General features: G+C 45.7%; 1 protein-coding gene across 1 annotated transcript in view; it reads right to left on the bottom strand.

The window, feature by feature from the left end:
* The window catches only part of SMG6 (SMG6 nonsense mediated mRNA decay factor), a 207,773-nt gene that overhangs the window by 93,982 nt on the left and 100,387 nt on the right, over positions 1-13,404 (bottom strand). The window contains exon 13 of the mRNA XM_004684788.2: positions 2,195-2,396. Coding sequence (XP_004684845.1) covers positions 2,195-2,396 — 202 coding nt within the window. The remainder of the gene's footprint in view (positions 1-2,194; positions 2,397-13,404) is intronic.

Here is a 13,404-nt window from a genome sequence, read left to right as displayed (position 1 = left end):
TTAAGCCACTTCCTAATGAGTTCGATCTCCGCCTGCCCCGGAGGAGATCCACATGGCGTGGCAGACCTCTCCTGACCTTCCCGCTGCTCCCCTTAGCAGTGTGCTTCGTAGATCTGCCTGTTCTGCTCCCCTCTCTGCCTCTGGTGAATCCTCTCACACTCCGCATCTCTGGCCTGTACCCCAGTTCTATGTGAATAAATAAATAAATCTTTAAAAAAAAAAAAGACAATTCCAGTTGCGATGTTGAAAATAGACTGCAGAGTAGGAGGGGAGGAGGGAGGAACTAGAGAAACCAGCTAGAAGGCATTTCAGTGACTCTAATTAAGGTACAGAGGTAAGCAATTGTACCTATATTTATTTTGAAGGCAAAAAACAATCTACTGATGGACTACAAATGGAGGTGTGAGGGAACAAGAGAGAAGCACCAAGATTTTGAATGGGCAATCCAAAGTAAAATATGTCAACTGCCAATATGGGAAGACTGAAAAAAAAAAACAAACTTTGGGGAAGAGAAGAAAAAGCAGGGTTAGGGGATAGAAATTTCAGAACTCAGTTTGGAAATAGTATGTGTAACATACCCATTTCACGGCCCTTGAAAGGGAGCTCTACCACAGTTTCAATGAGCAGTAAGTGCCCTGGGCACCTATGAATCATCACTACAGGTTAAAAGCATGAACTGCTAGCTCTGTGTTCTTCTCTGGCCAAATCATATACTGTATTGTGTGGATGTACATATGACACACTGACACTGCAGCTGGAAGGGTTGATGAGAAGATAGGTTTTAGGAAGCCTGAAACTTAAGTTTCTTCTCTTTCTGCTTCAGGATAGTCCAACAGCCAACTAAAGGAAATACATGCAAAGATTCTGCTATGAGGAAACACTTCACTGTTTATAATAGTGTAAAAATTGGCCTACTCTTGGATCAGTAAAGCAAAGACTAAAGAAATCACAGCACATAGAACAATATTAAGCAGTCATCAAAAATGATTCCATGTGACTAATCATCAAAAATAATTTAAGTGAAAAAAGCAGATAATAAATAGTATGCATAATATGACCCCAGTATTTTTTTTGAAGTATGTGTGTATATATTCTAGAAGTTATAGGTTAAACATTAGTATGTATGACTAACAAAAATTAAGTCTGAATAGAGGGAATAGAAGGCTAGTTTTTTCTTCATTTTGTTTATCCATAATATACATTTTAAAGTCGTAAAATTTCTATATCAAATATAAAATATGTCCTAGTTTCAGTGTTTGGAATTTAGTTCTTTACTATATGACTTAAAAAAAAAAATCTACCTATATCTCCCTATATACTTTATCTAGGTCAAAAAAATTCCTCCTGAGGAGCCATTGCAGACTCTTCCCCAAAGGCCTCTTCCTAGGAAATGTGATGCTAAAAACTCTGCAGAAAGGTCAGTCACAGGGATGCCTGGTTCAGCACAGGCGAGTCTGCTCCCAATGTCTGTGGGTGCTACTTCCCCAGCCTGGAGTATGAATTGAAGCAGAAGGGTCAGCCCTACTTTCCTAACCTGGCCAAAGAGCCAAATGTTAAGCAGAGACTAAGAGTTTCACAGTCCCCACCAGGACAACAGGCAATGGGTTTTGTTTTCTATAAACACACAGTCAAGAAAAAGTTCAGGTTAAAATACATCCTTAGAAAAGAAAAATAGAAACCAGGCAGCGAGGAATGCTCCATATTCCTAAAAGCTTTTTTTGTAAGTTAACACATGGTGTCTGCATCTCTCCAGTCACCTATTTATCACTCTCCTCCTTAAGAGAAGGGAAAAAGCTCTGGCTGTTTTCCTAGAGCAGAGTTTTGTGGCTGGGGGGAAGGAGGTACAGGGAGAGGTTGTGGGGGGGGAGGAGGAGGGTGCTTTAAGCATGATGCAAACCATTTGGAGTTGAGTGAGAGCACTGCCAACACAAGCTGCACTATTTAAACAAGTGAGGAAATGATCGTATATACAACATGCCAGCGAGCACACACACACACCAAAGGAAGTTGAGAGGCTTTTTTTTTTCAGGACACAGAGCTGGATGTCAGCGGCTAAAAGGTCGATATTTTCCCTTAACACCCTTCTCAATGACTTAATCATGTTCCGTTTGCACAGAAAACTTCCCAAGAATAAAAAAGTCTGGAGAATTAAGAGGAGGGGTGAAAGGGGAGGGATGTTTGGCCTGGGGCTGACCTTATCCGAGGTTTTCTCCACGTAGCAGGGGTCCTGAGGGGCTGCCAGCAAGGGGACAAAGCCCGAGAGAAGCCGATCTTCTTCCAGGATAAGAAGGGTGAGGTCATCATCCGGATCCTTGTACAGTGGCACCTCAGACTGATTCACGGCAGTCAATATGTTACAGAAATCAGCCAGCATTGACCACACATCCACAGCAACCCTGTGAGAAATAAGGTAAGAAAAGAAGAGTGGCTCTAAAGAAGTACCAGTTACAGTTTTCTAAAGCAGGAAGATACTTTTACAGATAAATATTGTCTATGGCTGGTAATCTGCCAGAGATCTTACCCCAAAAACTAAGATACAAAATTACCCCTATGGCAGCAACCTGGTGGTGCTTGCTTGTTCATCTTTGCTTTGATGGTTCTGAAATTGATTAGGAGGAGTTTTTAATCCTAGCCAGAGAGGAAAAGGAATTTAGAGAATCAGTTGCCTAATGCAGGTCCTGTCACCCTTCCAGGCAGTGTGCCTGAGTCACTTACTCAAACACTAGACAAACAGGGCCTAAGGCATCTCTCAGAATTCCCCAACTCTCATCCAATCAAGTACATGCCACACAGATAGCAATGGAGTACCAACTGCCCTTCCACCCACATAGCCAGAGGGACCATCACACTACCACCAGAGAGGTGTCCCCTTCCCACACCCCAACAATGCATTAGAACTCTCCTATATATAAGCAGGAAAACAAAAAACCAAACGCTCCCCCAACAAAAACCTCATTCCTGGCCTGCCAAGATCATCCCAGGAAGGTAAAGCTCAGTGCTATCTTTACCACCCCACTTCCCACTCGATCCCCTCAGCTGTGGAAGGCTGTGGGTGACCAACCATTCTGGTTTGTCTGGGACTGTTCCAGTTTTAGCACTGAAAGCCCCACTTTTCCAGAAACACCTCATTCCTGGGTAAATCAAGATGGCTGAACCAGATGATTACATATCACCAGATTGTGACTGAAGCTAAGAAGAAAGCTTGAGAATACAAAGTCTAGTTCTCCCCACTTCAAACTCCAAGACAGAATTGTAAAAAGATTCTGGTTCAGATCACACTTTGGTGGGTGTTAAAGAGCATGATAATTTTCTTTTTGCCTTCCTAGGACGCAGCTCAACTAGCCAAACTGGGGTCAGCTCCAGGGCCTGCCAAGTCTACACATTCTGGCTTTTTCTCCGGAAGACCACCTAACTAGGGTGTATGGAACAGGCATTACCCAAATGGCTGAGAAGTTGTACTCCAAAAGGAGTAAGATGCACAAGAGAAATACACAGAAAAGCTTAAAACTAGGTTCAAGAGGTGGAGCTGCAAGAGGAAAGCAGCAGAGAGCTATACGAATGAGCTATATCCTGGAATCTTCCCAGAGAGTTACTGCGCATGAGCCAAATCTGTTAGGGAGGAGTCTCAGACCTCAGCAATTTGTTTCTCCTGGAGACTAGGGACCTCTAGGAGATGGCAGAAAAGTAGGCATTCAAAGGACACGCTACTGAACGTGACGCCGGGGTGGGAAGTGGGAGAAGTATGGGGACTCCCTGACTGCATCCAGGTGAAAGAAGGCTGCACTGGTTTATTTACTGTAATCACTGCACTAGGAAAAGGCAATGAAATGAAACATCTTGTTTTCAAGAGTGTCCTGGGAACCAGGCGGAACACAGTCCCATTAATCACACAACGGCACATAATCAACACACGTGTATGACAGAAGTAACTCACTTCACAGGCTTTGCCCAGGGAAAAGCACGTATTGGGGAAGAATCATTGGAGGGACAAAGGGATGGGAGTTTTCTAAAGCCTCTATCTGCACAGACACAGACAACGAGACTCATTCACAAAGCTCCATCTTTTGGCTCGGCTGGGTTTGGCTGTCAGAAATGTTTAAATATGGAAAAAAATAAACAGTTGCAACACGTTTCTGTGCAGAGATCTGCCTGAGCCCCTTTGTGATGTAATGGGAAACGCAGCATTCAGGCTACCAGCTGTAGAATAAACAGAACTTTGAGGGTTAAAAGGAACTGAACTTTCCACGACCCCATCTGCAGAGAAGAAAATAATAAGAGGAATGATGCACTGCCCCACAGCTCTGATAGTTTATCCTCCAGTCCCGGCTGCAGAGACAAGCACCGGATGTGATAGGGCTGCTCAGGGCCGCCTCTGAGGTTAGCGCTGCCCATGGGAGACGCGCAGGGAGGCTCTTCCAGCTCCCCGCTTCCTCCCCCAGTGCCCTGCTGGCCACTTGAGCCCACTGCCTGAGTCTGATCCCACAGCGCTGATGAGCTCTGGCCAACAGGCATTGCTCGGCTGCAGAGCAGCAATTTGGAAAATAAACAGGAAAGACGACAGTGAGAAGGAAGAAGGTGAAAAGTCTCCCAGCTGAATTCTTGGCTTGGGGGCCTTGGTTGGTGCTGGGCAGGTCAAGGCTGTTGCAGGACGTTGTTGGGGGCTAGGGAGGGGGGCCGTGGGCAGCAGCATCCCCAGCCAGGGAGAGGCGGCAGAAAACTACCCACGGCTGCCACAGTGGGAGGCCCCACACCCCTCTCTCATCCTCCCACCCCTACCATCTTGGATCCAAGAGGAAGAAATATGTGGTACCATGTGGTTCTCATTATCATGCTCTCCTGTCCCCTAAGGCTCAGATAAACCAAAAATGACTCCTCCCAGAGATTGCTGGCCACTACTAGGCACCCCTACCCACATCTGCCTTTTGCCCATTACCACCTACCTTGTGCCAAAATCTAAAACTGACTGCAAAAATGAAGTGAATGAGAGTTCCTATCCCAGTGTTGACTATAAAACGGTAGCTGGTGCCAAAGGACATAGGAAATGTCCTGAGTTCCCAACTCAGAAAAATTAAGTGGCCCAATGGTCAAGCCAGGCTGAGCAGAACCATGGGAGTATTAAAAAAAAATGCCTGAAAGGTCACTTCTGATCTGTTCAGACCAGTCTTTTGTGTTTGAACTCTGCTTCTAAGTAGCTGCTGTCTCCTGGTTATCTCAGGAAGAGTTTCCCATGCTTACCTCACATTTCATCATCTCTCACTGAGCAACAAACACAACTAGGTACTCATGGGCTACACAGTGAATTTCTACAGGGAATGAGAGAGGTGGGGGTATAAAGAAACTACTGCTAAAAGAAAGAGATACTTTAAAAAAAAAAAAAACAACTAGGTGAGATACCTGAATTCAAAAATGTAAATATTTGCAAAAAGATGAGGTATTTCATGAAACCCAGGCACTATCACCTCGGCTTACCCCCACCAGGCCTCTGGGCTGAGAGGTCAGTTCTGTGGGTGAATACAGGGTTTCCTGTCTGAGTAGCTTAATTGAGTTTTCTGCCCTACTTTCCTATCCAGCAAGGAGAGCCCACTCAAACTTCACCCACAGCAACCTTTGGGATCTAAGGATTCCAACATCTAATCGTGGGTGGCAAAGGGGTTTCAGACAGTTCACAATCTTCTGGAAATGCTTGGACAGTCTCAAATCACCTCTGGCCCTAAATGCACCCTCCAGAGTGCTATAGGCTTGGGAAAATCCCTTTGGCTTGTTCTAGTCTCAACACATGTTTGGGGGAAGCTTCCAGAGTCTACTAAAATTAGGGTACACTCTTCACCAAGCAGACACAAAGCAGTCAGAGAATATGAAACTGTGTCCAATGAGTCCGTTTATGGCTCTCAGCATGGTGGCAAGGGAGCCTCTCAGCAGCTGTGATGTGATTAGTGAGCAGGGATCAGCAGTTGCAGGGTGACCCAGTGGCCCAACCCCACAGAACACACCACACACCAGGAAAGCAGACCCCTGGCTCGAGTCTGAACTCCAGATCCTGACTTGGGACAGACCAGCACTGGCTAGCTGGAGGTATGCACTCAGGACCAAGGCTCACTCACTTCCCCCCACAGACATGCATTCACTTACTCCAGCAGGAAAGGAAAAAAATAAGAGTTAATTTACTTTTTATTGCCTCAGAATTCCAAGGTTTAATGTAGCTGTCAGTTTGAGTGTAGTGCAGCTGCTGGCCGATACAATGCAGCCCAGGCCAGCCCAGGTGACTGGGGAAACACATTTCACAGAAATGAACCAACACACACTCTTGGCTGGTTGTTGGGGGGATATTGACTCGGGGAATCAGATTAACCCTTCAGTCAAAGGGTTAGTTCTGCAAACAGCATTAGATAAGCCGCTTCAGTGCAAGAAACTGAGAAAACCCAGTCTCAGACCAGTGGGTTTCTGTAGTTCTACAATTTTGGCATTTTCTCGTAAAAGATGTTACTCAACTACAACATGCTCTGAAAGATTAAAGTGTGAGGTATGTGAAGCTAATTGTACCACAGCATTCTAGCTCCTTCCGAGAACTTAGGAAGAAAGGCGATCAGCCAGCTTTTTAGGGAGGAGGTCAGGTGGGAACTTCGCTGCAAGCTGTATTGAGGTGGGATGAGGGAGGGAGACAATCCAGAAAGAGTAAGTGCGAAGGCCTGACAAGGGCTCAGGACATCCTTCTGTCAAGTCTAAGGAAGACTGAGCCCTCACACACCCTTTCATATTTTTACTGGGGGAACAGGCTGACTGGTGATTAATATCAAGTACAATGACCCCATGTTACAAGCCTGCAGGGGCCTGTGGAGGTGGCCATTTCCTGTGTAATACCAGCTTGTTTAAACACTAACATTCAAACTCCACAGCTGCAGAACAAACCCGGAAAGAGTTGAGTGAGAAGAAGCACTGCATTGTGTTTCAGAGCTATGGAAGATCAGAGGAGTAGTACAGATGGGAAACAAGTTGGGTCTTTTGGTTCCTGGGGTGAAGAGCTCTGAAATACAGCCAAGATGGCACAAAAACTAGGCACAAGGAAGCAGAACCAAAGAACACCCACAGACTACAGACACACAAGTGAAAGACAAAAGCCTGTAACAAGAGGAATGCTCTTAAGAGATACAATATCCTCTTTTTAAAACTTTCTTGCCTATGAACCATTATCATGCTTTAGGCCCCACATGGACCAACATATAACCACTGCAGCCCTGGAAGACTCATCACCCCACTGGAAAAAAACTATAAAAGGTGAGCACCTAAGATGAGCAGAAATGGACATGAATCCAACAAGTCAGGTAGAGTTTAAAGAACATTATCATTGGTGATGGGAAGCCCAGGGAGATTACAACTGAGATGAAAAAATTGCACAGAATGATGTAAAAATAAACTATTATATATTAAAAAAAAAAAAAGAACAATATTAGACCTTAATATAGTTTAGTAAGTCCCTAGGTTGAGTCACGGTGTCTTACTGATAGTCTTCAGTGGGCTGAAGATCTGGTTCTGTCTGGTTCCTTAGTGCTAGGCAGCTCAAAAGGACCTGCGGGTGGGCTGCAGATGGGGGGAATCTACTAAGTTCTCTTGGAGATTTAGGAATGTTAGTGTATCTTCCAAATGCCACCACAGAGCAGAGGATACAAAGGTGTCAGGGATCACTGTTATCTGAGTTAAGACATAGGCAGCAAGACACCCTCTTGTGTGATTAGCAGCTGTTTATTAGGTGACAACTAAAGAAGATTCCTTCTGCCTTTCTAGTTTATATGAGCAAGTCAACTAGGGCCCCTGGGAGTGTCTAAATTAAATTAATGCTGTCCAATAGGGCCAATCAAGTGCTGCAGCCCAGTCACCCTGCACTATCCCAAGAATATAAACTTCTCTGTGTCCCAAGCAGTGCAGCTAAAGTTCTATGACCACCCTCAGGTCATGGTAACCCCATCCAGGGTCTCTCAAATATTGAAGCACCTCTACTATATTTCCCCATAATCTCTATCTAGTCAGTGTCTTCCTTAATTTCAGTTCTCCCAAGTTACGTTCATATGTACAGCTTCTGTCACATCACTGTGGTGTGTTAAACCCATCAGCACTGTGTGTTTGGGAAAGGGCAGCCCCCCAGGGGACCTCGACATCTCCACGGCATGAGTAGAGCCCTCCGTGGCCTCCCTGGTGCGGATTCTCACGGTTCCTGCCTCTCTAAATTTTTAGCTGTAACCACTCCAACACGTCTTCTTAGTTTAGCACACACTGGACCCAAATAACCTCAGCCCAGAGCTGGAAAGTACTCTCCCTGGGGTCAGCTGCCTTACCCTGCTGGGGTCAGACTGGAGCCTTAGGCCAACACCCCTTCCTCTCACAAAGAGTCCTGTGGGAGGAGTGGGGAGGGGACCAAAGCTCCTGCCATGGGAGAGATCACATGTGCCCTATACTCAGCCCTTGGAGGAAGAGGAACCCCCTGGTGCCAGGCTGCAGTGCTGACGCCCCAACCCGGAGCCAAGGAGACGGGGTGAGGAGCCAGGGTAGCAAAGGGGCTTCCCACAGTCACCACCACTTCCTTCAGGGAAGTGCTGATGGACTATTACTTAGTGACCTCCTAAAATGCCCTTTTGGGAAGACGTATTAAGAGTCCTTGAAGGGGTGCCGATTAGACTTGGATTTCTGAGCTGCCCTATGTGAGTGAGTAAACTAGCTGTTTTTTAATTTGAGAAATTTTATCTCGTCTACAGGGTCAACACATGTAGGCTCCCTGAGGAAATTAACTTGCCGCATGTTCCACACATATCCCTATGTCTTCCTATGTGACAGTACCTCAGAGGGCTCCCCACAAGTCTTATCCAACATGCTCTGTAGACTATACAAGACAAGCCATGGAAAAGCAGCGAGTCCAGGAATTTCTGAATTTTTTTTTTTAACAGTACTCCAATCCAACAGTGTGATAAATGCATCCGAGCTACAATTAGGAAGATATATAGCATCAGAATGCGAAGGTCTGGGCAGCCTGGTGAAACGCGGGCTCTCCAGAGCCCCAGCTATGTTTCCCATTATGTAACCCTGGTCATGGGCAGACAGCCAGACTCCAAATGAAAAAGAGACTCTGGCTTGGCACTGGTTCTATTTTCCTATCCTCATTCGGGGTCAGCGCAGTGTCATACAGCTGCAGAGAAAGCTCTGGGGATTAAACCTGGGAAAGCCTCCAAGACCAGGACCTGGGTTCAAGTACCAGCTGAAAGCAATAAACCAACTGCCACAGCTGGGCTAGGTTTGGATGTTCTCAAAGTCCCCTGACTCTTTCACTTACTGAGAACTAGAGATCAAGATGAGGGAATATTTGGCTTCAGCAGAGACTATGAAATGAGGTAGGTTGTCCCACTGCCCTAGCCTTGCCAGAGGTCCTGGGATGCAAGGGGGTCACTATGCTTAGGAACATGGAAGCCAGTTGCACTGCTCCTCTCCATCACCTGACAATTCAGTTTTTTTCTCATGCTCGCTTGGTGATGTGGGGAGTTGCTGTCTTTCCCCCTAACAAGAGGCCTGGAGCAGAAACTGTGCCCAACCTCTACCAACACTCCACAAGTAGATGGCCTCTCCAAACACTGTGGTCTATTCTAAATAGACTAAAGCACTCTACACTGTCTTTTACAGCGGGCCAAGGCAACTTTCCACCCCCACCTACAGTGTTCTGCTGCAAAATCTCCTGAGATACAGCCATCCTTTCACAACTCCAAACAGGTACAAGTGGGAAGTCAACTTATTACATGCTGACTCAAGCATACATGCCTACTATGTGCCGCTGTGTGGAAAGGCACAAATGGCCTGAAATCCTGCCCTTGCCACACTCTGTAGTGACAAAGATATTCTGTCATCATCCTAAGTGTTCCATATGTGGCTAAGTGGCTGCTGCCAAGGAAAAGTAGGTTGACCTAAAAAGAGAACAAGGGGAAAAAAAGAATCAAGAAAATGAATGATGAACTTATTTTTTTCAAAATTTATTTATTTATGCATACAAGAACTGGGGTGTAGGCCAGAGAGGTAGGGAGTGAGAAGATTCACCAGAGACAGAGTGGGGAGCAGAACAGGCAGATCCACTGAAATACACTGCTGAAGGGAGCAGTAGGCGAGACAGGAGAGGTCTGCTGCACCATGTGGGCCAGCTCCTGGGTGGGGACTAAACTCATGCTGCAGAGGCTGCAGATAGCTTGATAGCACTGAGTCTTAACCCCTGTGCCACCAGGAAGGCCCTAACAATGACTTTGAAAAACCTTGCTAAGAAAGTAGAGGATACTTTGAAATGATTTTCTAAAGGAGGTAACAAAATGAAAGACAGGGAGGAAATAAAGAAATGAAGATCACGTAAGAGTCCCAAATGTGTCAGGGAGACACTCTGGAAATAGGAATTCTGGGAGAGGAAGCAAAGTGAAATGTACATTATGTGGTCACTTTATCACTGGATTAATGAAGAATTTGCCTTTGCAGAGGACAAACACAGGCAAAGACCAATGGAAGCATGTAGAGGAGAGGCATTAAATGGAAGTCATTTCCTTCCTACTCTCTGGGGAGCATTCCCAATCCCCCCAAAATGAAGATCAGCACAAGAACCTTAGAGTGTCAGTAGGATTATTGTTCTGACATCCACAGAACTATCTGTGTCATTTCCTACCATCTTAAAAGAAAGAAAAGGCTCTAGAGCGTGGAAGATTGATGGAGGAAACAATAAGATACAACTTTAAAACCCACAGAATAACTGTACCAAAGCTAATTTCTGAACCAGAGAATTTACTCAGTGACTATTAGACATCTATATAGAAATTGAAAATGAGGGAAGTAAATTTTTATTCTACTTTTCCAGTGCTTGGATCTAAAAGTTACAAGGTGAGTGGTTGTCTGCTCAGGTTTGCTCTGTCCAACAGTAGCACCAGCCTTCAAACTGCTAAGCCTTACAGTCCAGCCTCAGCACAGCAGAGCTCCTCCTTTCTGCTTAAACTTGCATTCCATAGACAACTAGCTGCTGATCCTGACTGCAGAGAGAAGGAGCACTGAAGGGGATTCTGTTCCCTGTTACACTGACTTTTTGAGACTAGATTAAAATCATAGCGGGGGATAAGGAGGCCACAGCTACAGGCACTTGATTACTGGGCAAATCAGATTCCATATATTACTTTGTAATCAGTCTCCATGTGGGGAAAAAAGTATGAAAAGACAGCAGATTGGACCCAAGTGTCTCAACCCCTCTGCCTCTCTATAGCCCAGGAGGTGAAACCCAGCTGGGACAGCTGTAGCTTAGACCACGTGCCTAGCTGAAGAGCAAGCCCTTGCCCAAAGATGGGCAGCAGCTCGCATGAGTGGGCAACAGGCCATTTGCTAGGACATCCAAAGAGAAAACAGATCAGCATCTCAAGCAAATGAGGCCCAGCAATTCCTGTGTGAGTTTTCCATTTCCTCAAACAAAAGCCAAGGCGAATGAGAGAGGGAGGAGAGATGAAAGGAGACAAGCCTCACAAGAAAGTTAACAGGCCTAATGGCCCAGGATATGGGTGAACAGGACCTGGGTGGATCATATGTCATGGACCTATGGTTGTGAGGTGAGGTGACCCAGAGAAGGCCCAAGCAGACCAAGGACAGATGGTCTGCTTCCCAAACCCCGAGAGGTAGGGAGGAACCCTCTGTGACCCTTGCACATGCTCACAAGCAGAGGCTTTAGCAACTTGGAGAGCTCAGCCCTCCCTTGTCATTTTCTTTCCAAAACTGCAAATTGCCCAGTCGGTACTATAGATTAATAGCCTGAAAAGTCTGAGGCTGTACAAGTTAACTCTTTGGGAACACTGCTGGGAAACAGCTGTCCCTGGCCAGCAGATCGGTCAGTTCCTTTGTGTGGCCCCAGCTCAGGATTCAACCCTAGCTCATGAGGCCTGGACAGCATGATGCAAAACAAGGAGGGTTCACAGTACGGATAAAGTGAATTGTTAGAGGCTGTGAATATCACTGACACAGTTGAAGAGAGAGCCATAAGGTGGAGAGTATGGGAAGAGAGGGCTCAGCAGTCCAGGGTTGCTTGTTGGGGTAAGGAACAAGGAAGAAGTCTAATGAAGGAATGTAGAAAAACAGACTACCCAGTCCACACAAAAAGATCAGGAACTGCTGACCAAATATCTCTTTTACAGCCTTCCCTTTGTTGGTCACCCAAGAGTCCAGCAGACTCACATGGGCAGGCCCACAATCCAGAGGATCACCCCTTCCTACTCTCTAGAAGAATCACTGGCAGGAGCCTAGGTCTCTCTACCTTACCCTCCAGTGTTGCCCCGCCCACTGAAGTCCACTGGAGAAGGATAATGAGATTTTGGGTATGGATGCTTGCTCCCGAGAACACACACACATACCCAACACAGAGTTTGAAAGAGCTCTCAATGCACAATACCTGCCAGAGACCACAACACAGAGAGAATGGGGGAGGGAGGAAGGAAGTATAAGGGAGGGAGAAAGGAAAACTAGGAAAAGAGGCAGAAACAGCAAAACTAATAGGGGTGGGGAGAGGGAGAAGGGGTGAGGGGGAGAGGGAGGAGGGAGGGAGAGGGAAGGAGAAGAGGTGGGAGAGAAAAGGAGACAAGATAGGTGCCTCCCTACAAGTATATTAAGACACATCTGTGCAAACACAAATACACAGACAGTGGCATTAACAAAGAACAGGACACATGGGAATAAGAATACAAATCAAGAGTCAGCAAACTTCTTCTGTATAGGCTAGATAGTAAATATCTTAGGCTTTGCAGACCATATGGTCTCTGTTGCAACTACTCAACTTTGCTATTGCAGTGTGAAACAGCCACAGACAAAGTGTAAATAAGTAAGCATGGCTGTTTTTCAGTACAATGTTATGGACACTTAAGTTTGACTTTCAAATAATTTTCATGAGTTATAAAAAATTATTCTTTTGATTTCCCCCTCCCCAAATATTTAAAATGTCCATGGACTTTAGTTTGCTAACCACCAATATAGACTCTCATAAATAATGGAGGCAGGCAAATAGAGGCAGCCCAAGAGACAAGACAGAAATGGGCAGACAGGGACAAGCCCAGTCAGGCAGGCAATAGGTGAGGCAGGTGGACACAGGTAGACCCACACAGACAGAAAACCCTGTCAAATCCAGACTGACACAGAGCCACAGTCACAGACAAACATAGACATGGGCAGTCCTATATACAAAGACATTTACAAACATACAAATATACACTCCAACTGGATAGTCTCACACACACATGGACAGCCAGGACCAAAAAAGACATGGATCCTGAATCACACAAGATAGATATAGATATGGACATGAACAGATGTGGACACAGACACACAATAAAACTGATCCCTTGTGGGTACACATGAACCCTACTAAGAGGA

This window comes from Condylura cristata, unplaced genomic scaffold (genome assembly GCF_000260355.1).
Source record: "Condylura cristata isolate star-nosed mole 26May11 unplaced genomic scaffold, ConCri1.0 scaffold00017, whole genome shotgun sequence".
NCBI classification, from domain to species: domain Eukaryota; kingdom Metazoa; phylum Chordata; class Mammalia; order Eulipotyphla; family Talpidae; genus Condylura; species Condylura cristata.
Note: the sequence above shows the minus strand (reverse complement) of the source record. Positions and strands in the feature narration are given on the sequence as shown.